The following is a 24,109-nucleotide window of genomic DNA, read 5'->3' as shown; positions in this document are numbered from 1 at the left end:
AAGGAAAGGAAAGGAAAGGAAAGGAAAGGAAAGGAAAGGAAAGGAAAGGAAAGGAAAGGAAAGGAAAGGAAAGGAAAGGAAAGGAAAGGGATAAAAAATGTGACAAAGAAAGAAAAAAACGAAAGGGAAAGAAAAAAGAGAGAAAAGCCCTGAGGAAGAAGGAATTTGAGAACAAATAATGATGGTTATAACCAGCACAAGCCCCGTGTACAGCCGCGGTTCTCTCGCTGATGGGCAGTAACGCGCCTGGGAAAGCCGCGGCTCACGGCCCCGCGCGCTGCCCTACCCCGCAGCCGGCCCGGGGGGGCCCTGTGGCCTCGCGTGGGGTTCCGCGGCGCCGGGAGTGGGGTTTGGCTGCCTCAGCCTGCAGCCCCCGCGCCCCGCCGGCTCCCTTCGCCAGCCTCGGCTCCGCGTTATACGCACTGGGGATTTTCGGCTGGTTTCATGGGGTCACTTGCCTGCAAATCCCAACACGGAGATCACGCACGGGGAAATACTCAGGAATAAAACTGTCAGCCACCCACCCCCAACACGCAGCCAACAGCATTTCTTCCCTTCTTTCTCCCTTTCTCCCTCTTTTTTCCTTTTTTTTTTTTTTTTTTCCCCCCCCCCCCCCCCGCTTCCCCTGCTCTGACAGCAGCCCGTGCTGCCCTGCGCTGCCCGCGGTTGGGGCCGTGCCGTTGCAGGACTCCTGCTCGGCCCCAGCGCGGGACCCTGGCACTTCGTGTCCCCGCCTGGGCTGCGCAGGAGCCCCCGCAGCTCGCCGGGCGGGGAGTGCAGCAGGAGCCGCCCTAAGGCAGTCGCTCTCTGTCCCCCGGTTTTCCTCCTGCTCTGCTTTCCAGGAGCTGAGCACCGACTGCCCCTCGGGGCTGGGGACAAGCCGAGGGGATGCCGGCTCTGTCCGTGTGCCTGGTGATGAGCCTCTGGGGAGGGGACTCATCCCTCGGCTGTGGGGGGCACAATGACAGATTCCCCAAGGACAACGTGGTCCTGCGAGGGGCTGGAAAATGTGCGGGATGAGACAGGTTGTGGGGAGGGACCCGGAAGGTTTGGAGGGACAACGTTAGCTGGCAAGAGGTCAGCTCAGCCCGGCGCCCACTGTTTGTCCCCAGGAGCCCCTTTCCTTGGTGAAGCCCTATCAGTAGCCCTGCATGCTCCTGCTGCCCAGGCAGCCCACAGACCTACAGAAATATACACGCATCCTAGTGGAGATTAGAAGCTCGTAAAGAAAATAAAACAAGAAGTCTGCAGTGCCGGGTGCTGCGTGGATGCAGCCTGTGCAGCTTTCCCAGCTCCTGCCCCACTCCCCCCAGCTCCTCTGGGTGCTGCTCTTTAATGCTGTCGAAAAGCTCTTTATGGAGGTGCTGCTGTGCCTTGCTCCATGTATGGGTGCATTTTCGCCCAGCCCTTGCAGCCTGGCACCTTCCCTGCTCATGCCCAGCCCTGGAGAGCAGAGGGAAGCCCCTCCCGGCTTCATGGAGGGAAATGGAGCTGCAGCCACAGGGAAAGAAGATGCCTTTAGTCTGAAGGAAAGATCCCCCCACCAGTACCGAGGTGCCAAAAATGGCTCAACTGAAGCAAATTTCCTTACTGCAGTGCAAGCGTGGGGCAGAGCGGCAGGAGCCACTCCTGCTCCGTGGGGCAGGACAGCACTGCTGTGCCGCAGCCGAAGGAAAACCGTGAGCGCAGCGCTCCTCGCTGCGTCCTGCCTGCGGGGTGAGCAGTGCACAAGGTGTCCACTTGCAGCGAGCTCGCTGGAGGGAAAGGGCGGCATTTCTTACGACTCAGTTGTGGTTGCATCGAAGATTTATATTCGCTCGGCCCCGCAGCAGCATCCTGTGCAGACATTTGTTTTGGCTGAAGCCAGCCCAGTCCGTGTTTGGATGCGGGCCGTTGGTCGTGCGGTGCTCTGCCTCCCAGCGATTGAGCCCCGACAGCGGCAGCCCAAACGGGGCAGCAGTCCCACAAGTCCTCGTGTGGAGAGGCGCTGTGGAGCTCAGCCGCCATCCGGAGATGTGGCATCCCCAGAGCTCCCTGCCTGCAGCCGCTGTCAGCCCTGCCTTGGGAGGGCTTTTCCCTCTGTTAGGACAGTAGCACCCTGCTATTCCTCGCTGTCCCACCTCCTTCCCTGTCGCAGCGAAGAGCAGATCACCACTGCTTGTTCTGGAGCTCATCTGTTTTCATGCGGATTTGGTGTGGCAGATGATGCTACAAATTAATCACTGACACAACACAGTATGTTAGCACAAACAAATTAACACAAACAATAATCGCAGGGCTCAGTGTCCTGGCAGGAGGCTGCACAGCCCGCAGGGCTCCTGCTGGGATAAATCCTTTCTCTGCGTTGTCGGGCATTTAATTGGACACATTGCGAACTTGACCCAAGCACCATAAGGAACGGATGCTTCAGCTGATCTCAGCTGCTTCTTCGAATCCATTTCAGCCTAATAACCGACTAACTCCAGCCCAGAGATTTTTCTTCTTGCGTCAATGCTGGAGCGGAACCCTCTGGAACGCGGCCAGCCGAGAGGCACCCAGGCTCTGTGCTGTCACTGAGGGCAGCTCGCACATTTACCAGCGTACAGCACAGTGCAGTCCCTGGGAGCATGGGCCAGACCCTAAAATGAACCTGAGGTGCTTCCTGGAGCCCGTATCTGGCTTCAGAAATGCAGAGTGGGTTCTGCCACCTTGCTCTCCTCCTTTCTATTCTCCTTTTCTCCTTCTCTTTCCTTCTCCCTTTGCTCACCTGTGCTCACGCCCATCCTTGGGATTTTTTGACCTACGGGTTGCTCTCTGCTCCATTTGCTCTTTCCTTGACCCTTGGGAGTCCTCGGCCATTTTCAGAGTGTTCCGGGGGGCCTGCAGTGGGAGTGTGGATGAGGCAGGGACTTCTGCCTGCTTGACAGCGCCCAGCAGCGTTCCTGATGGCACAGCTCTCTCCCCAGGCCCCAGGGATGTGAGGATTTCAGGTGCTGCAGGGCTGCTGAGGCAGGCAGGACTGCCAGGCTGCCCTGCCATGTGCCTTGCACCCTGCGTGTATTCCAGCTGGCAGCATCCTGGGCAAAGAGCCGGCAGCCTGCAGCAGGCGTCCAATGGAATGGGCCTTGTAGCAAATCACCCAGCCACCGGGAAACAGAGCAGAGCTGCGCAAGGCTTGGCACCCCGACTCCTTCCTCCGCCATGGCTCACACAGGCTCAGCACGGGGAGCCCAGGATCACTCAACACTAAATTAAAGCCTTTTGCTAGATGCTTCTCAGTGTCTTCAATGTAAGCAACAACGATGATGTTTAGATACCTTGGGAAAGGTGTTTGGCACTGAAAAGGATCCAGGATGATTTTGGCTTAGCCTTCCGTACAATTCATTTACTATATTTTTATGATTTTTTGTACAAAAGAACCCCGCATCATTTCTAGCTCTTCTCTGACAACATCTTGTCAACTCTTGTTCTCCCTACTCTTTAACTCCACTTTCCATTTACAGTTGCAATGCCAGCCTGCAACCAGTCGGGAGTCGATGTTCCTGTGGATTTTTTGGTGTTCTTTGCTGATTCTCCCAAAGAATACTTTCAATGGCAAAGGGTGATCGGATCCAACCTGCCCTCGCCAAGGTGGCTGATGCACGTCCTGCGGGGCTCAGAGGCAGCTGATGGACATGAAGGCGCAGTCAGAATTCCCAGATGTGACAAACAGCCATTTCCTTCCCCCAGGAGAAAACCTGGCCCTGGTGAAGCCAGCGGCGAGACCCCATCATTTGAGGAAGGCACCGTGTGTGGAGCCTGTAAGACGTGGGGCCACGCTGTGTAGTGCTGGCTCTGCTCTGAGGGCTCTCCATCTCTGCCTCACGTCCTGTTGTGGCCTGCGGGCGCTCTCCAGGGAAACGCCACCATCTCCACAAGCAGCACAAACCGAGTGGCACTCGGGGATGGCTCAGTTTCAGGAGCTGCCGATGCAGCGGCCGATCTTTCTTCCTTGCCAGCACGACTCGGCTCACGCTTTCCTCTGCGGAATTTGCACAAGGACAGATTAAAGAAAGCCAATTTCCTTTCTCATCAAATCAATTCCTTCTGGGGCAAACAAAGCCACGAGCACAGCGTTCTTGTCCTCCCGTGATCTTGTGGTTTGCTCTGGCTGGAAGAGGCAGCTTTGGAAAACCCAAGCCCATTTCCTGCTCTGCGTGCTGCAGTGTATATCCTTGTCTCAGCCCTGGAAATGCTTTGATGGATATTATTAGGCCCGGAAAGCATTTGGAGCTCCTTTCTTCCGTACGAGCTGACCAAAGTGCTATGGGATGAAAGAAGGGCAAATTGGAAGGGTTTGTGGATGCTGCGGGTGAGGCGGCCTCGCTCAGGAACCCACGTTGTGCTGCTGCCTGTGGTGGGGAGCAGAGCGAAGAGCTGTGGAGCTGGATCGCCACTGGGCCCCAGGGAGGGAGGATTTTGTCCACGCTCACCTGCCAAGAGGCAGAGCTGTGGTGGGATGGACAAAAGCCTTGCCCTGTTGTTGGTGCTGCTGGCTGGAGCTCAAGCGCTTTGAAACTGGGATGGAGTCAAAGTCTTCCAGTCCCAGGTTTCCATTTCTGCAGAGTTACAGCACTGTCCTGCCCCACAACGCATTTTACTCAGCAACTTTGAGACAAACTAGTGCAGGCTGTGGGCACAGGAAGGGACTGAGCAGGCTGAGGCAGTGTCTCAGAGGAGAAAGGCTGTGCTGGTTTGTCCTCGGGATGTCTGCCCCTTGGTTTGCTTGCCCACCAAGGCAGCTCCTGTCTTGCTGTGTCCACCAGTGGGAAGAGCTGTGCTCTGTAGCGCTGGTCGAACGGAGGGGGTGAGGTTAGAAGGCACAGCGCAGCACCAACCTGATGCCAAGCTGCCTGCATGCAGCGCTGGGTGATGGACTGTGGCCTCTTCTTAAATCCATACACCAGGTCCAGCAGATCCCATCTCTTTCCCCAGCTTGTCCTCATCAAGTCCCACGAGCGAGTGAAACCAGCTGCTAGCCTCTCCTCCACCGCCCGTTGCCCACTCCGAGGCCCCATTCATGCTCAGCCCTGCAGCCATCAGGAATGGGAGCCTCTCACCACTTCGAATGTAAAAGTGGCTGCAAGAGAAGCCAAGTAAAACCTTTCTGCAGCTTTGCTTTGCACGGAGCTGGGCTCTGATCAGTGCTTTGCCACTAACACAGTCAAGAAATGACAGTGCGGAAATCTTGGGGAGCGAACAGCACTTGTGGTTATTGGTGAAATCCCATATTAGTAGAAAGGTCTGGTAAGTGGAAGCAGGAGTCGCTCTGACTACAGCATCTGTTGGATGTGGAGAGTGGTTATGACTCTCTCCAAATACAATGCACATGTACTGGGGAAAATGACTGCTACAATAACAGGAATAAATCTTAATAGAGACTTGGGTGATAACAGACACCATAGGGGAGTTATCAAAATGAAAAACATATGGCAGCGTCTCTGCCAGACCTGAATGAAAACCCTTCAGAAGGACCAGCAGACCTTGTACCTGAGAATGATAGAAGAGCAGAGGAGACAGCGACAGAGGAACGGGGCTGAGCAAACAGGCTGAATCCCACCATCGTGCTCTGCTGAGAAACTACAGCCATGGGCGTTTGGTGTCAGCCCTGCTACCTGCCACCCTCGTGCGCGAGCTGGGATCTCAGTGCTGCTCAGCTCAGCCCTACCCACTTCTCTGAGCTTTGGCAGCATGGAAGGCTGCGAGCCAGCCTGGACAGGGTCCATTTTTGACTGTTTAAACAAGACATCAACCCGAACTGTTTATCAGCACGAGGTCTCATTTTCTCTGCCTTTTGGCAGCAAGCTGGGGTGAGGTTTGCAGGGAAGAAATCGTGGAAGAGCAAACTCAGAACTAGGGAAGTTCAGGCGCAGCCCTGGGCTGCAAGGGCAGGATGGATTTGTTTTCCTGCAGTTATAGGAGCTACAAACTGAGCCCAGACTTCATGGTATGGCAAAGAACAAGCAGACGGGAAGCCTGGCTGACACTGACAGTTTCTTGGCAGAAAGCAATGAGAGACAGGACAGAGCGACGTTAAATAAAATCACACCTTCTCCCCAGTGCTGGGAAATGTCTTCAGCAGAGGAGAAACCACAGATTAGCCAGAGCGCAGAAAACCAGTTTCACTCTCCTTGAGAGCAAACTGGCGGGTGATGGACAAACACGTGTGCAGCAGAAACAGAGCTGGATTGGCACAAGATGAGGACATCATTTTTCCCTGGGTTTGCAGGAAGGGAGCAGGAGGAGTGAAAAGCATCCCCAGGATCCTGGGGCACGGGGAGGTGTCAAGGCTGTGCTAATCAGACCTCACCTTGGCACTGGGAGCGGGACGTGCTGATGGGTGACCTGGGGGTTACACACCACCACAGGGACCAGCTGCTGCTCCCTGATTCGGGTCTCAGGTTTGTCCCGCGCTGACCGTGTCCAGCCCTGCGGCCACACAATACTGGGACTGGGCCCGGGGACAGGGTGAGGCCCAAGCGGGGACCGTTGCCTCCCTCTTCCCTCACAGAGCTGAATGTGTGGGTTCCAATCATCTCAGCCTGAGAAAACTTGTGGATTAAATAGTGGAAAATTCAAAAGACAGCTGAGGAAGGGGCTTACCACGGTCAAGACACTTGGCATGCTAGCGTTAGACAACCAGGGGCACCAGCAGTCCGTAGAGACGCTGTTACGGCCATGGAGACAAGGCTGGAGGGAAAGAGGACCACACAATTGTCCTGTCCTAAGTACTTAATACCTCCAAGCTGTCAGGGACTTTGCCCCTTGTTTTCTTTTTTTTAATTGCATCCCAAGTCTGCAGTCCCTGCTCGCAGCAGGTGTCTGATCTGTGCTGGACTGAAGCTGGTGCGTGGTGCAGCCCAGCTGCTCTGCTGCAGCAGTCAGGTGGGACGCTGGCTGCACCGGTTACCCACCTTGATTTAACCCAGCTTGACTAACCCAGGCTGCAGTCTTGTTTGCTGACAGTCAAAAACCATCCCTGTGCAGGGTATCAGCAAGGAAGTGTCTGAAGTTTTGAGCTGATTTATTCCACCAGGAGAAGGATGGATCCTGCCCTCGCTTTCGTAGGCTGAGAATCACTCGTGTCTGTGGCTGAAATGATCACTGAAATGAGACTGTCCCGGGGACGGGCAGCAACCACTGGAACTCAGACAAGATGCAGATGCCTGGCACTGGCTCAAGCTGAAGAGCATCAGGCAAAAGGACTAGAGATCAAACAGCATCTTTACAACAGCCCAGCCCAGAAGGTTTGCTTTACCACGCGTTTAGTCACAATAAACTAGCCAATAAAACAGAAATAAACGGTCACCAAAAATTATTTCAGTCCATAAAACAAAAAAGAGTGTTTAACAAGGAAAAATAAAATGTTAACGCTCCTCCTCTTTGCTGTCATATAAAATGTGTAGGGTTTTACAGGCAGTGAGGAAATGCAAAGCTTCCCCGGACTTGTGGCACCTCCGTGAGCGAGGCGACAGCATCGGGGCAGTGCCCACACTTCCCCTGTGCTGGGGGACAGGGAGCGCTGCCCAGGCAGCTGCAGCTCCACCGGGAGCCAGGCAATAAAACGGGCGCTGAGCTGGGCTCTCGTGCCGAGCAGACAAGGCTTCCTCGAGGTTTAGAGGACCACCTTCATGCACAGAGTGACCCCCCGTGTTTAAACCAAACAATCTTGACCTCTCTATGCGTTTTAACCACATAAAAGCTCACCTCTTGGACTCTCCATTAGGTTTTATGATGTGCTTCCATATTTAAATGGACATGGCTCACACCAGGGTTTCTGCCGTGCCTGAGAAGGAAAGAAAAGATGAATGCCAGATGTTACGTGTGACTTACTTCGGGGGAAAAAAAGGGGAAGAAAAGGAAATTAAATGATGGGTTGGCTCTCACAGCTCTCCCTGTTCAGGTGAGCATCAGGCTGGCATCTGAATTAGCTTTAAAAATACCAAGACTTCCTCAGAGTGAATTGATTGCCTCAATTACCCACCTCCATCCCCACAGCTATGGTGCTTCCGATGGGAGGAGACAGAAAATCAGGGCTGTCATGCTAGACCTATTCCCAGCCCGGAAATCCAAGGTTATTGCCTGGGACACCACAGCTAACCCAGGGCAGTGCAGTCCTGGGGCTCCCGAAGAAGGCAGAGCCCAGGGCTGTCTGGTCTGGCTGACAGTTCTCCAGCCATGGCTTAAGGCCTTCCAAAACACCACGAAATTACATTTTTTCTCAAAATTACAATACAAAGACAGTGCCACAGCCCCAGTGGGGACCCAAAACCCAATGACCCTGTTTCTTGTTGGCAGGGCAAGGTTTCACTGGGTTCTGGGACACAGAATGGGCCAGTTAGAACCACTGTGTCCCCACGTCTTCCTTGGGGCAGCTGGCACAGGACGGTGCCCAGTGCCCTGGGTGAGCTCTTTCCCTGCCGCCCGCGTCCTGCAGCCCCCAGCTCTGCTCTGCACTGCTGGCTTCCTGCGAGCACGCAGCCCCCCCAGCTCGACCTCCACACCACAGGGGATTCAATTGTCCATCAAAATGCCTCTGGGTAAACCTGGCAGCTGTCAGCACCTCCGTGTTTATTTGTCGAGTGGAAGGGGGTGAAGGGCAGCTCTGCTTTGGGGTGACGTGGTTCCTCTCCTGGAAAACCCCAGGGAGGGCGCAGAATCCCGGCCGAGCTGTGCGGGCTGGGGATGCATGGGCATTGCCTGGTGCTCTGCGGGGAACAGCACCCCAGTGGTGATGATGGAGAGGTGGGTGTTTGCTACCGAGACTTCACGGTCGGGCTGAGTCCAGAGCTCAACCTCACGGTGCCGTTGCAGCAGAGCTTGTTGCTGAGGGCACAGCTGTGCTGCCTGCCCCACCTGCGGGCTGCTCAACCCAAAGCGCTGAGTGGGACAGACAAATTGATCGGGGTGAGGCATTTAGTTCAGCCTTGTTTTACAGATGATGAACCTGGAACACCAAGAAGCTTTGCAACGGCCTTCAGGGGTGAAAGTGAAGGTGCTGCCCCTCTGCCACACACTCAGCGTCAGGCAGGGCCCCAGCACTGGCAGGATGGGGCAGCCCAGTGCCCCCGGCCAGCAAAACATCGCTGTCATCGCGCCCTGCCCAGCCCGCAGAATGCTTGCTCCCTATCTGTCTCTCGCGGTGCTTCCTGGCTGTGCCATCTGCCCAAGGCCTCGCTTCCCCAGGGACCCAGCTCTGAGCACGCTGTGCATCAGACTGCACTCCTGTGCACACCATCAAGCTGGAATGGGGCTCTGCTGTCACGCTTGCAAAAATTTAAGTTGCCGGTTTTTGTCTAAAGTTTTAGTATTTTCCTACAGCAGTAAGAAGAAGGCTCAGTAACTTGAAAACAACCCTTTGTTGTACTGAGAGACCGTGACTCCACTGGTGCCTTTTCTTTGCCTATAAGCCATAAAGGTCTCATTGTGTGAATGTGAATCTTAGCTAAACAATCCCCTTTCTGGGGCAGCAAATGCTCGAGAAGACAGATTTCATTTCTACACGCGGTAGCAGGGATGGAGGGGTGGAGGTTGTGTGGGGCCATTTTTCAGGCTGACTCTGGCTGGTTCCTTCCAGATTACCGGTGGTCCCCAGCCCTCCCGGAGGGGACAATGTGTGTGGCCGTGCGCCTGCTGGTTCACTTTGTGGGAATCTGGAGTCCCCACTCCACCATGGGCCGCAGAGCAGTGCCTTCGCCAGGCAGCCCATCCCGTGGGCATCAGCTGCCCTCTGCCGCAGTGCTGCTGGGCCTGCTGGAGGACATTTCAGTGGTTTGCTGAGCTAATGGGATCCCAGCTATGCCAAACAATAACATGGCACTGGGTGCTGCTGCGACATCCCTTGCAGTATTGCGCCCACTCACCCACCTGCGAGGCGTTGCCTTTCCCCTGTTTTGCCCTAGCCATCCATTCATTTCATTTGACGCTCTCTCTTTTCTGCAGTGGATGTGGAGAAAGGTCAGTGAGCACCACTGGGAATGTATGGGGACACACAGGTTCTCTCCCTGTCCTGTTTGCTGCACGTGCACCAACCTCCCCCTGCTACGTCCTTCTTCCAACATTTGCTGTATCCTCCCCTGGCTCTGACTTGTGTCAGCATTTTCCAGGCGTTTCTCCTGAGTCAGCCCCAGCCAGCCCTCCCCAGCCCCGAGGTTCGGGGTGGCTGTGCAGGGTGTCACAGTGCGGGGCGGGCTGGGCTGGGTGCTCCCACCTGCATCCGCTGGCGTCGAGCAAGCCAGGCAAGGCAGCACAGGCTCGAGGGTGCTCCGCCATGCCCGGCAGCTCGCTTCCTGCGGGAAAGCCTTGGCCTCTGCACCAAGTTCAATACAACCAGCTCACAGCCCCCAGCTAACTCCAATCTAGTCCCAGAGCTAATGATACATCAACTATCAAGTGCTATCTGCTGCATTTAGGGTTGCTTGAGGAAGGGTACCCAGCAGACCAGCACAGCCCCCAGCCACAGTGTGAGACACCCAGGCTCGTGCCATGTGTCAGTCCTTCCCCGTGCTTGGTGCTGGACACACAGAGCACAAAGCAGGGCTTTGGCCATGCTGAAGTCACGGGTGCCAGATCCTGCTCTGCGAGCCAACCCCACTGCACAGGGGTGAACAAACCCTCAGCACCACTCATGGGGAAAGCAGGCCTGCCCCACCCAGCGCGTCCTTTCAGGCACAGGTGGATGCAGCCCTAGAAATGGAACCAGCTATTCCTGCTCCTCCCAGGGCCCAGCGCTCCACGTGGCCGCTCCTCCCCACAAGTGGCTGGGAGATGGGCAAGTCAACATGAAAGAGGTCCTGCTGCTCCCAACCGAGGAGAGCTCTGCTGCTGCAGACAGATGAGGCTGAAACTCCACACTAAGCATGTGTAAGGACAATAAGCTGTTGGAACTAAAGGATAATTTGAAAAGTATTTTTCTTAATGCTAGTATTGAGTTTCCCCAGCTTTGCAGTTGGTAAAAAGAAAAAGAATGTCCTTACTAAGGGAAAGCAAGTGAAAACTGAACCGGGGAGGAATTAGGAGGCGGTAGATGCTCGGAGCCAGGTCCCCTTGCTTGCTCAGTGCTCAGGGTGTGAGGAAGGCCATTCCCAGACCAGACACCACTGAAATGCCCTGGGAGTCACCAGTCTTTGCTCAGTGGTGAACTGCAGCACAGTGAGAGGATGCCAGCATGGCTGGACACGCTCTTACGAGCAGGAGCATCCATGCCATGTCCTGCCTGTGTAGGGCTGGACTCCTGCCATGGCCCTGGAAACATCCAGGTTAGGTGCAGCCTGTCCTCTGCCCCTTTTTACCCATCTCTGTCCCATCAAAGTGCTCTGCACTTGCCTCTGCTTCCACTCACCCCACTGAGGTTGGGACACACGGCCAACGCCGCATCTGCGCTCCTGAATGCAGGAAGCTGATAAGTTGGTGGCAGGGGGAGCACGCTGAGCTGCTGCGTGGCTGCTGGGCACCAGAGGAGCCCACGGCCCTCACAGAGGAATTCCCGTGCCCTTGCAAAATGCCCGTGTGAATGGAGGCAGGAAAATTAGCTGCAATATGGCTTTTTGTGATCGCAGAGAATTTGCGAAAGGAAGGAAAATAAAAAAAAGTTCCGTTTTCCTCTCACTCCCCATCCCCGCGATGCTGGAAAGGCTCAGGAAGTGCCCAGCCATCAGGAACAATGTGACAAAAGCCCCATGCCATTTTCCCTGGTGAACCTGGCGGGGTCCCAAGCAGGGGCTGTAACAGCCGGCGGGAGCAGGGCTCCCCAGTGCCCCATGCAGAGGAACAGCACCGAGCTCCTCTGGGTCTTCCTCCTCTTATTCTGCTGAACTCCGCAGCTGTATTCTCAGCACAATGAGCCTGTGGGGAGGTCTCACCCCAAAATGCCTTTCGAGTGAGCACTGAGGCTGCCCAGAAGCTGTCTCATGCTGAACTGCTCGTGCCCTTGCAGACATCGTGGCTGTGACAATGGGCAGCACACATCCCTGGGAGTGTTCGGTGCTCTGCACCCAAACCAAGCCCAACCCAGGGAAACACATGGGAAAGCCGCCATGAAAAGACTGGTCTGTACCCTGCCCAGCTTAGGAATTGAAAAAATCCCTGTCTCCAAAATCAGAAGACAGACAGCCTTAAAAATCATAATAATTTTTGTTTCCCTCTATTCTTCGTTTAGACTACTAAAACGAAGCCAAAACCCGTTAAAAAGTGAATGTGGAGATAATGGGTAACCCCAGGACTCCAGAAACAGGAACACGCAGGAAAACATCAAATTGTGCAAGACCTGTTACCCTGAGAGAGAGCCTGTGAAGAACCGAATCCACTACGAGCCCTGGCCCCTACCCCACCTGCCCTCCTTGCTGGGCCAGGCTGGGGAGGAGGAAGGGCAGGACCGGATTCCCCGGGTCGCGCCTGGTGCATCCCTCACGCTGCGTGAGGTTGCTGTGTGGACAGGATGGGAACCATCACATCCCGCTTTGGGCCAAGGCTGTCGGGCAGAGCGCTGCCAGGAGCGCGCACCACGGCCTGGCGTCCTCCAGGGCCCCATGCAGCCCTGCGTCGATGTGCAAATGCTGTGCTTCCCCAAATAGATGCTTTTCTGGGAATGTCCCATGGCCCCACGGAGGCTTGCCTGGTTGGTATCGGATGACCGAAGCTGTTGCGTGCTCCCATTGTTCCCCAAGGTGGTTATTAATAGAGCACCATAATAATAGGGGATATTTATAAAACACCTCCGTGCATGGGAATCCAGAGCAATCTGAAAACCTATGCAGGTCCCTCTGCCAGCCCTGAGCGGCTCTGGCCATCACCACAAAGGGAAAGTGAACCCTATGCCACACTGAATGGAACGAGAAATGTGCGGGCTGGAGGGGCCGCTGCAAAGGGCTGGTACAAGATGTAAGCACCGGCACTGCACTCCCAGGAGGGCACAGGGGCAGCAGCAGTCCTGTCACGGCCACTTCCCTGCCAGAAGGGTGGAACGGGGCTTGAGGGGGCATAAGTGCTTCTCCTCAGGCTCCAGCTACAGCCTGGCACTTGGGGGAAGGAGAGCTGCCACTAAAGGGACTCAGGTCCTGCATGGCAGCCTGACCAGTCCCAGCTCCTCACAATGCCCTTAGGGAGGTGCCATGCAGGTGACCAGGTGCCAGACACGATCAGGACGGGGATGGGACAGAAAGGCACAGACAGCCTGGCTCTTGCCCTGTACCAGCAGCATCACAAAATCAAAACAAAGCCGGTCCTCCCCTGAGCCTCGCTCAAGGAATTAGAGAAATGAGGCCATTTACATCTTCGCACGGGCGACTGAGCCTGGCAATGACCTTTGGTCACTACGGAACGGGGCTGGATTTGAAATGTGAACTGGGGAGCAGGAGGTGAAAACCTCCATATCCCATTACAAATCCCTGAGGATGCCCAGGGCTTGTCAAGTCCCAGTGCTTTGCTGCTTATTTATTACTGTTTGTCTACCATTGTAGCCATTGCCGGGGCTCGCGTTACTGCGCGGGCAGTGGTCAGCTGCCGAGCGGCCTCTGGGGCCGGCCCTGTTCCCGGGGGGCTGGGGCTGCAGCCCAGAGCCGGGCTGGCTGCGGTGCCTCTCCCTGCTGGTGAGGAGAATGCGTCGGTCCTTCTCTGGCAGCAAGCAGGAGCAGCGCGGTGGGCAACACAACGCCCAGGTGACAGCCACGTGCTGCCTCTGGGATGTGCGGGATGGGGTGCAAAGAGTTGGAATGGGAAGCAAATTCGGGCTGTAGGATAATGAAGTGTACAGCCCCACACAATAACGATTGAGACAAAGTTTCCAGAGCCATATGATGCTGAAATTATTTAACATACTGTATACGCAACATGGTGCAGTGGCATACTCGCAACCAGATAGCACTTCTCAGCAATGGTGTTGGTTCCTCTATCAGTTCCATATCAGTGTCAGTCACAGCACGCAGCCAGAGGGGTCAGAGCTTGTGCAGGAAGGGGCTAAGGGAGCCCTGGGCAGCCAGCAGCAGCAGCCCCAGAGCAGCTTGGATGGATCTGCCCTCCAGACACAGGGGCAGGTTCCCACAACGGAACAATGGGGTTTGCAAGAAGATATTTTATACGAGAAGTTTTAGCACCCCTGTGTGGCATCACTCTGCTATGTGTGAGCTGAGCAGCACACAGAAAATCTGCCTGAAGCTTGAGGGCCTCAGCAGCGGCCGGAGTCTGCGGATGGGGCTGTGAGTCTGCCCGGAGGCCGAGCCCTAGCAACTTCCTCATCAGCAGCTCAGCCTCCAGGGAAAGCTGCAAACCCTCCTCACAGTGGGGACGGGCACCACGGGGCTCCCCAAGGCAGTTTCTTACAGGTACAGGAAGCTCTCTTGATACAGCAGAGAAAACAGCGTGCAGAGAGCTCGTAGTGATAAACTCACACAGATCGATGTGCCTGGCTGTGACGTTACGTGCTTTGCAGCAGAAGTGATGATGGTTAAATTGCTTACAGCGTGGGACAGCTGAAGGAGGTTGCTGGAGCTGCTGGAAGTTAGTGGAGCAGCGCTGATTTCCACAGAGATGTGATGGCTCTTTTTGTCACACATACCGGGTTATTTCCTGTGGGAACTTAGGGATTCAGGAGGTGGAGCCCCATTTTCAAAGGTGAGAAAGCACTTAAGTGCTTGTCTGTGGAGTTTTGCCGCTGAGTGTACTCAGACACTGATCAGCGATGGAGAGAGAGAACAAAGCCCAGCAAAAAGGGCGCGATGCAGGCTGCCAGATTGCTTGGACTCTCTTGGAAATACTGCCTCAAGTCTCCCTGACTCTCAGGGGGATTTATGCTGTTAAGTTGATTCTGGAAATGCTAATCCAGAAGTGTGCATTTCTCACAGCTCCGTCTGACATGCTTTCCTCCAGGGCATGCCGTGGTGTGTAAGGCAGCTCCAAGGGTAACTTGTTAACCTGCTGCTGAGAGTTAAGATCCCACGCATCTTCTCGGCCTTTTGCAGCTGGGAAGTTCCTTTCCCGTGGGGCCATCCTGCTTGGTGCTGCAGCATGCATTTGGAGCAGCGCTCTCAATTCTGTGCTCTCAGCATCCCGGCCACCAACACAAGGATGCTTGCGCCTACTGCTCCGCAGCCAAAGCCACGCTGAGGACAGGTCATTGAAAGTAAAACTAGAAGAAAGAAATGCGGCACTGTGAGAAAGTGCCACACAGGTTTAGTGCTGGATAATGGAAATTCCCAAGAATGGGGCTCACTGGTGGCTCTTCGTGCACAAAATTAAGCTTTATTAATCCAATAAAGCGAACTGTTCAGTGAAACCTTTCCAGTAGAGCAGCCGATGCACTGAATAGGATTAACTCTGGTCTCACAGCAAGTAAAGATGATCTTTGTATCCAGCGCTGAATTACTCAGCCTCACTGCTTTTTCAGAGCCTGAATTTCTTATTTTTGATTTGCTTTGTTTAGCAGAGGCATGTGTTGGTCAACCTGAGATCACAGCCCAATGAACACACAACAGAAAATTTGGGGTTTCACCAAAACACAAATTGGTCAAGTGTAAATAACGACTGTGCTGATTATGATCCAAAAACTTAAATCGGCACCCAGTTAAAATTACATGTCTGTTCCTTGCGTTTGTTTTTGTTACTTTTGTCAGGAGTAGAGTCCAAAATACCTAGGACTCCAGGACAGCTTTGGGAATATCACATTTTCAGCCCAGTGGCTGGGCTGTGCCGTAATGCTTTTAGACTTCTTGGAAACATGGATAGAGAATCAATTTGACAAATCAGAAAAAAAAACTAAATCCAAAGTCTCCTTAAAACAACCAGTGTACGTAGTGACTGCACAGCGTTCTGCAGAACCTGTTCTTTTGTTGATGCTCCTGTGCTGAGAGCGCTTTTCATTTCAGTGCCGGGTTTTAGCGATTTCCACCTTGTTTCATGCTCTGACAAATCTACAGATGCTTTGCCTGGCCTGGTGCGAAGCGCTGTGCTGCGCCAGAGGAGACAAGCAGCTCTGGAGGCGAGTGGAGGCAGGAAAACACGTTCAGCTTTTGCTGCAGCACTTCTCCCTTGCCGAGCACAGAGGCAGATCTTTGCACAAGACAAAACAGTGTGGTTACTCTGTGCCCCATGATTTGTACAAAACTTTCCTTCTGTCTGGCTACGGGCTCGGCACTGGACTCGTTTACTGAAAACGGGTCTCCTTGCAAAACCTCCTGCCCGAGGTGTGTGCTGGGCACAGAGCGCCCGCAGCAGCCTGAGCATCCGTGTGCCTTCCTGTCTGCGGGGTGAGCGGGGCCTCAGGGCACGACCAGGCTGATGCTATCCAGCTGAAGTGATGGCAGAAGAGGTATAAGCTGGGCAATGATGGATTTTCAGTCTGTTTCAGAAAGCCTTGCTTTAACTACAGCCTTTCATGGTCCTTCTGCATTTAACCACCAGGGCATCTCTGGACACGGACTGCTCACCTCAAGACGAGGTGTCCTGGGCAGGCAGCGCTGGCATGCAGGGCCACGGATGCGATCTCAAGGCCATGCTGAAGAGGGGGTAACTACATTTCCCTGTTTAAACTGCTGGCCAGCCTCAGCTGGATAAAGTGTTCCCTTCTTAGCTAGAATCATTGTCCTGTCCTGGGAAACAGCTGCTGTGACAAACTCAGGGGGCAGCTGCCACATGGAGAGGGCTGACGTTTTGGTGGCACAAGGTTGCGAAGTCCACATGCGTGTTAGCAGAGGTCCAGGGCTCAGGGGGAGCCCCACGAGTCCTTCTTGGCTTCATACAGCTTGAGCCAGAGCCCAGATGGGGAGGGAGCGGCGGGACAGAGAAGATCTTAAAGCCGAGTGCAAGCGTGATGTGCAGGACTGGGGAAGGGGCCACCACTGCCCAGAGCGCTGCCTGCAGCAGGGCACGTGGTTTGGGATGAGGGAAAGAGGCCCCTGTACAGCTGGGTGTCTGGGTTCCTTGCACAGCAGGCTGCCCAGACTGTGTGATCCTGATACTGTTAATTTTGCAAACAAGACCAAGTCCAAAGACATCTGAGTCAAGACAAGCTGAGTCAATGCCCCAGCTAAGTGAAAACTGGTGAAATACAGACTCTGCCCTTTTTCCTCCTTGCAGCCCCGGTGAAGTGCAGTCTCTCAAGTAGGTCTTTATAAATGATCAAAGCATCTGTGTGGCTTTTCCACTCACAGCCCAAGGTCCAGTTTAATAATGTAGCTTGTTAAATAAACAAGTGGCTACGCAGAGCCCCGGCACTGTGACGATGGAGAAGATCCGGTGTTCTCTTCCCACTCCAGCGCCAGCTGTTGATGGACATCTGTCTGTAAAACATTGGGCCTTTTACTGTTTTTAATGCAAGAAATGCCTTTTCCTGGAGACCACCACTGAATACTGCTTTGTCAGAATGGCCCCTTCACAATCCAAACAGAGAGCAAGTGAGCATAGAGGATCCATTACCCAAAAACTCAACAAAATCTTCCTCACCCATGAAAAGCGTACGCACAGCGTAGGAAGATCTGGGGATGGGGCTCGGCAGCGGGGGGAGCTGTTCCTGGCGGGTGGTGAGCTGGGACCGCCAGAGGAAAGGGATTCCATTTTTCTATCCAATAGCTCTACTGCTGGCTGACAAAATCAATCCCTTATTTAAGAGAACAGGAATCTGGCTGGTATAATGCATTCACAGAGTTTGATGTGCTTCCAGTTTTCAGAGTTTCTTTACCTTCAGAGGCTAAAAGCGGCAATATCGCCAAACTGGGGGGACAGTCTCTCTTGGAGATACAGTTTGGGTTCACATTTTCACATGTACATTTAGATTGCAAGCTTGAATCTGATCTCAGCCACCAAAATAGAGTTGTTGAGGTTTTAGCCTCGCTGAAGGGGTGGCTCATGCAGCCATGAGTGCTCTGAGCAGTTGTGGGGTGGGTGTGGTACAAATGCTTTTTACCAAAGGCCACGCTATCTCGATTCTCATCCCTTTGTTGAACCAGAGATTTGTTTTACTAAGAAAATACATAAAATGCAAATGCCAGTAATATATTCCTTTAACTGAGCCAAATTCCACATTCTCTTATGCTCTCAGATGCCTCCAGAAGCAGCATTATTTTGTGCTGTGTGCAGAAAGCACAGCAGGCTCTTAGAGCAGGAAGGCACGGCAGAGCTGTGGGAAACACTGCAGCACAGCTGCCAACCCCAGAGCTGCCCCAGGGTCCCCCGCCATGGCACAGAGGTGGTCAGAGGGTTTCAGCAGCACTGCAGTGCCACAGCTCACCTGGGCATCACCTCGGTGCTGGCACACGTCCCCCACGTCCGTTTTGTGTGGGAAGAAGTGATTTCAGCGTGACAGGTAAATTCAGGCTTTCTTACTGATCCGTCCTGGAGGAGACATCCGTGGCCAGATAAATGTTAAGTGCTAATGAGAAATGGTCCATCAGAACTGGCAACGGACCCAGCTCTGAGGTGGTAAATAACCCAAGTGCTCTTTTGGCAGCAGAGCAAAAATCTGTTTTTGTGCAATGGTCAGCAGAGGTGAAATCAGCCAGAGCAATCTAGGGCAGGCAGGGGGCTCCGAGGGAGAAGCTTAATTCAGGGCTTGTTTTACTGCCTCGCGGTATTTGCGATCCATTTTTGCGCCCGGAAAGGGTTTGCTTCAGTATAGGAAAGTTCCACCCGTCTCAGAATAGCTTTCATTTTCCGAAAACAATTTGATGTCATCAACAATGATTTCACCCTTTGCCTCTTCGGGGTGAAATTGCAGCTGGGTGACATTCTCACGTTATGCAGGGACACGCGCAGCAGAAATTCCCCCGATTGAAGAGCGCTAAATTGCAGGGTCACCTTGTCACCTCCGCACCTTGTCAGCACGGCAGCAGTGCCCTTTGGCTCCTGCCGAGGGCAGGTCTGAGTGCAGCTCGTGGCTGGGCTCCCTGTGCCACGGCAGCACTGGGACAGCGCAGAGCCGGACACCCATCCATCTCCTGGCTCCTTCCATTCCTGTTTTTCACAGATGCAAAGAGTGATTTCCTCCTGGTAACACCCAGGAGCTGGCAAGTTTCAGCCTGGAGTGATTTCTTTCTCTCTCTTTTTTTTTCCTTTCTAAAGAGCTGCGATAAAAATAACCCCTGGGAAAAAATAAAATCAAGCACTGAAACCTGTGAGGGTCTGACGCAACCGTCACTCGCAGGAGCACCAGGGCCGACAATACCATAATAAAGATCTGAGGTATCACCAAGAAAAATAGGAAGCGGCCAAAGAGAAAAAGGTCACCGCAAGCTCGCAGTAAACACGCTCCCTTTGCACGTACCTCGGCTCGTAGGCAGGAGTGTGACGCTGCACTTTTGGTGCTCCAGGTATTTATTTTACACTCTGGCTCCCAGTCTGAGCCTCTGAATGTAAAAACAATCAGAAGGCTGAAGTGTAAATTCTCCCTGCTGATTTATTTACTGTTGTGTTTTTATAGCACCACATGGCTCTCAGTTTGCACTGGGCCCATTCAACCAAAACGCGTGTCATACACTTCCAGAGAAATGAATGACTTTATAAATTCTCTACAATAATAATCCCACGTACAGGAATGCATGCAGAGAACACCCAGACAGGGCTGGAATGTTTTAAGAATATAATATTGTGCTTTTTTGGTCAGGGAAACATATTTCTCTCAGGGATATGTGGTGTGGCCCAGGCTCCAGCCCTGTCTGCCTACCACCTGTAATGAGCCCTCTGGGAGATTCTAGTTCAGGCCACCCAAACCGTGCGCGGGGCAGAGCCGTCGGTGCCGCGATGCTAACAGCCCGCACGAAGCCCGGCCCAGCCGGGACTCGAAGCATCCGCAGCGGGGAAGAAAAGGAAAGCAAGAAAAGGCTTTGATAGGAAAAACATCTGATCTGCGTTCTCTAATCTTTGCTTCGTTACTTAAAGTATCTTTAAAGGGCTTAATACCTCTGGAACAGGGACCTCTTTCTCTTCCTTCAAAAACTCCGTTTAGAAAAGCAGGAAAATGCTTCCAGAAACGGAGACTCTTTGAAAGAAAACCTTAGCTGGAGGGATCTGTCTGTCTCTGTTTCAGAAGCTTTTTTTTTCCCATTTTTTTCCCCCGTTTGTGGCCGAGCAATGGCTTTCTCCAGAGTGAGAGAGCAGCTCCCTCTGCCCATCCTGCCGATGGAAAGCAATCCCAGCAGGGAGAGGAGAGGGGCAACGGGTGAATAAAGGGCAGGGAGACACTGCCCTCTTAAATACATGGCGTGGAGTCACTCTGCTGCCAGCGAGGCAGGCTGGCAAAGCCAGTGGCACCCAGGGAACGTGAGTCATGCTCTCTCCTGCCCTGGGTGGGAGCAGGGACGCTGCTACAGTCATAGAGCCTTGGCCAAGTAGCTGTCACCTGGGCAGAGGTGGCTTCTGCTGCTCTAGCACCTTAAGCCAGGCTGGGAGCCGGATGGCATCCTCTCCCAGGGTGGTATCACAGCCCCAGCACAGTCACAGCTGTTAGGAATGATGAGCCCTCCCACCTCCACAGACCCCGTTAACCCAAAGCCTAGAAGGAAAACATCTGAACAAGTTCCTGGCTCTGTTCACGAAATCCCTGGACACAGTCCATGCTAAGATCTTTTTCCCTCTTAGCAGAATATTTTTCTTGGGACCTCAGGGATGTTACAGCAGCTGTTTGTAAACATTTTGCATTCAAAATTAGCAGGAGGTTGAGCAGGGGAATCACGTATCAACTTTGTCCTCTCAAGCATCTAAAAAATGTTGCGGCTGCATTGGCGCTGCCCCTGCAGATGTAAGAAGCCAGCCAAAAGGGCCAGTAGCCACGGGGCAGCTGCCGTGCCCCAGTCACACAGCCCACACTCGCTGCCTACGCTGCGGCTGGAAACCAGCCCAGGGCCTGCAGCCAGGTAGGGACCAGCAGGGGAGGCTTTCTGGAGGAGGAAGGAGACCGAGGCCGATAGGAGCGTTCGGAGCCAAGAAGCCACATGGTGGGCAGGTGCTTTGTGGCCAGAGGGGAGGCTGGGAGTGATGAGCACTTTGGAAACCTAGTGTCTCTCTGAGAAAGGCTTGGGTGGCTGCAGGGTGGCATAAAGCTGGGCTTGAATCCAAGTCCTGAGCCGCCCCGTGCACCCTGTGCCCCTCACAGTGCCCAATTCTTCAAAACCAGATACAGACCTGGGTCCCTCCCTGTCCTCCATTGTGAATCCCTGCTCGGAACCAGCTGAGTTTTATACTGAAAGGAGAAAGCTTCAAAAAACAAAAAATGCCAGTAACCTTCCTGCACAGTAACAGGGGCAGAATTAAATCCTGTCATTAATGCATAAAAGGATTTTGGGAAGATTATAGCTTTTCTGCACAGCCCAAAATAGTCTGGCCCCTGTGAGACCTCAGACCTGCTGAGTAAAGCTGTTGTGCTGTGCCTCCTGGACACATCTGTGGCCTCTACAGGACTGTGGCCGTGACACGAGTCCTTCAAAGCAGAACAGCCAGAGCTTGTCACCCCTCAGCAAGCACTGCAAGGGTCAGAGCACCAGGCACTGCAGGGCTGGGGGCAGCTGCATGCCACCTGACTTGGCAGAGCTTTATGCATCCCTTCTTATTCTAAGGCTGCCCTTGAGATTGTGTTACCTATCATCATATCTGGGAACAAGTGTATTTTAGGAGACATCTTTAAAACTGCGCCCAGCAACAGGCTCCTGTTTGAACATCGCTCAGTGTTTGCTCCCAGAGGTTCATCTGCTGAGGCTGCTGCTCATTTCCTTTCTTTTCTGATGCTATTCAAGGTAACCTGAACCTAAGCACAGAAAGCAAGCTGAAGCACACAAACCCTGCAGACCTCTAGCATGCAATTAGCAGCATGAACTGCCTGAAGTGGGTCAAGGAAGCCGACCATGTCCACCCCCTGCTTTCTCCTCTCCCAGCTTGCAACCCTGCCCGACACCAGACGTGTTCCCTCCACTGCTTGCTGCCACTCAGACACTGCCTCGCTTTTGCTGCCTGTCCCGTCAGACTGAAACAATACAGAACACGTTTTACAAGGTAATTCTGCAGAGAGGAGGGAGAATTTTAGTTTTATGGAGCTTGTAAACCCAACTTGTAAAGTCCTTTAAAGCCCACAGCTTGGGCATTTCAACCTACTGACACTTAGGGATAAAGGCCGGGGAGGGCAGAGGTGAAAGGGGCCAAATTCATTGCTGAGGGGACTGCAGGCACTGGAGATTGCACAGGGAATGAGTCTGTAATTGTTTAACGATTACTTTTACACAGTTAGCCTAGATTGGCTCCACTGTAGCTCTGGAGAGCCTCTCAGGGCTGGTTGTGTCCTCATGTGGATGTGTGAGCATGGAAGAGTCCAGGTCAGCGCCGCTGAGACACGAAAAGGACCCAAATGAGCTCCCTCTGGTTTGTGCTCTGCTGAAAATGGTGGCAACTGACGCCTCTGGCAAGTTTTGTTTACGTGCCACAGAGGTCGGGGTGAGCACCCATGGGTGGCAGCGCCGCAGGAATGTGAGGTACTGGCGTGCTGGAGTGCCCCGAGAAGGAATAAATGGCCATCTATTGCAAAGCACCAACCATGCACGTAATTGAAGGCAAATGATAATAACAGTGAGTATTACAGAGGGGCTTCTAATAAAGCCTGCTCTGTGTCCCGAGCCAAGCGTGTACCTGCCACTGCGGGCTCCGCAAGGTAATTATTCCACGGGCAGCTGGGATGATTGATGGAGATATTCATTAAACACAAACCTGACACTTTGCTCTCTAAATCCAAATAATCCAGCCAAGCTCTCTTGGAATAGGGCACCCTCCTCTCCGCACGTTTTTAACGGAGGGTTTCAAAACAAAACTGGCAGCCGCGCACCGGAGCCCAGACCCAACGGGGTGATCCCTGCTCAGTTCTGAGGGCCGAGGGCAGGTGCTTGGCCGGGGCCAGCTGCGCACACACGGACCCTAAGCAGAGAGTATTAGGCTGAGACAGCTGCAGCTGGCTCTGAAATAAGCACTGAGCATGGAGATTATGACAGATTTTGCCTGTATTATGAAACTGATTTTATATCATCTATGAGGTAAAAAAGTTCTGTCTCTCAAAGGGCTGGAAATCCTTCTGCACGGCCGGAGCCACCGGCGGAGCGGAGCTCAGGGCTGCTGGGGGGGTCATGCTGGCTGCATCTTGCTGCCTGGTGGCTGGTCAGCACAGAGCACATCAGTATCCGACAGTCTGGCTTTTGACTGAGGGAGAAATGAACTTTTTCTTTTCTCTTAATAAAAGCAGCTTTTGAAATCCTTTGCTCTTTTTGACCAACAACCAGGCTCCTTTGGTCCAGCTGTTTTTGTAGTAATAGAGCAGGCAAGAAGGACTCATCTCCTGTTTCCTCATTGTCACCAACAAGGGATGTCATTCGCATCAGGGCTGATCATGTTCTGTTTGCAAGGATAAGGCCCTGATGACAAGGCTCTGGGCTGCCACCAGGATCTGCCCGTCTGTACCAAGGGTCCTGATCCCGATGGTGTGGAAAGAAACAGCCAAAGTGATGGGTGCTGCGGAGCAGCCCGGCCCATGGCCCTTCAGGCTCTGCTCCTCCGTCAGCCGAGAGTTCCAGCCCACAGCCAGCGATTCCTTGTGCCATGCAGACTTCAGCATTAGTTCATGAAGACAGCAGTCTCACGACGCTGAATGGTATTAATGGCATAACTAATATCACTTTGTTAGTTCTCTAGAACCTGCTCTTAAGGAGAATGGTGCTTAGAATTGTGGAGTACAACTTTTAAAAAATACTTGCTAACATTGTTATTAGTATCTCTGAAGCTATTGAAATGTCCAAGTTACTTCTGATGGGCTTTTGTTACTGGGAAGAGCTGGTAGTGAATTATTATGAGTATGTTGCACTATGTGATTTAGGACCGAATGGGACATGTACTCAGTTCTGAAGCAGCTCACTTTTTTATGACTGAACTAGTGTCTAATTCTCCTTCAGATAGTACCACAAAACAACATCCATGTCAAAACTGAAGAAAATCTTTATCAGATGATCAAAGCGCCAGATTATAACTTCATACCATTTAAAATCTTGGCTATTGTGCCTTAATAAAGGGAAGTTCAAATTTTGGACACCACAAAATCTCTGTAAAATACTGTCAGTGTCTGCTATCTTCACATGAAATC

The 24,109-nt window shown here is 53.2% G+C and overlaps 2 protein-coding genes across 2 annotated transcripts in view; one reads left to right on the top strand and one right to left on the bottom strand.

The window, feature by feature from the left end:
• TBX1 (T-box 1) overlaps positions 1-24,109 on the bottom strand; it is a 157,730-nt gene that overhangs the window by 11,830 nt on the left and 121,791 nt on the right. The window contains exon 3 of the mRNA XM_021413346.1: positions 7,726-7,804. Within this exon, the coding sequence (XP_021269021.1) occupies positions 7,726-7,741 (16 nt within the window). The 5' untranslated portion in view covers positions 7,742-7,804. The remainder of the gene's footprint in view (positions 1-7,725; positions 7,805-24,109) is intronic.
• LOC110406601 lies at positions 111-7,801 on the top strand. Its single transcript, XM_021413352.1, has 2 exons — positions 111-2,673; positions 3,046-7,801. The coding sequence occupies exon 1, from the start codon at positions 1,269-1,271 to the stop codon at positions 2,217-2,219; it is 951 nt and encodes a 316-aa protein (XP_021269027.1). The 5' UTR covers positions 111-1,268; the 3' UTR covers positions 2,220-2,673; positions 3,046-7,801.

Source organism: Numida meleagris, chromosome 14, assembly GCF_002078875.1.
Source record: "Numida meleagris isolate 19003 breed g44 Domestic line chromosome 14, NumMel1.0, whole genome shotgun sequence".
NCBI lineage: Eukaryota > Metazoa > Chordata > Aves > Galliformes > Numididae > Numida > Numida meleagris.
This window is presented reverse-complemented; position numbering and strand designations above follow the sequence as displayed.

What these genes read in the sequence shown, in the direction of transcription:
- LOC110406601 (XM_021413352.1), top strand. Translation starts at nt 1,269, where the DNA reads ATGCAGCCTGTGCAGCTTTCCCAGCTCCTGCCCCACTCCCCCCAGCTC.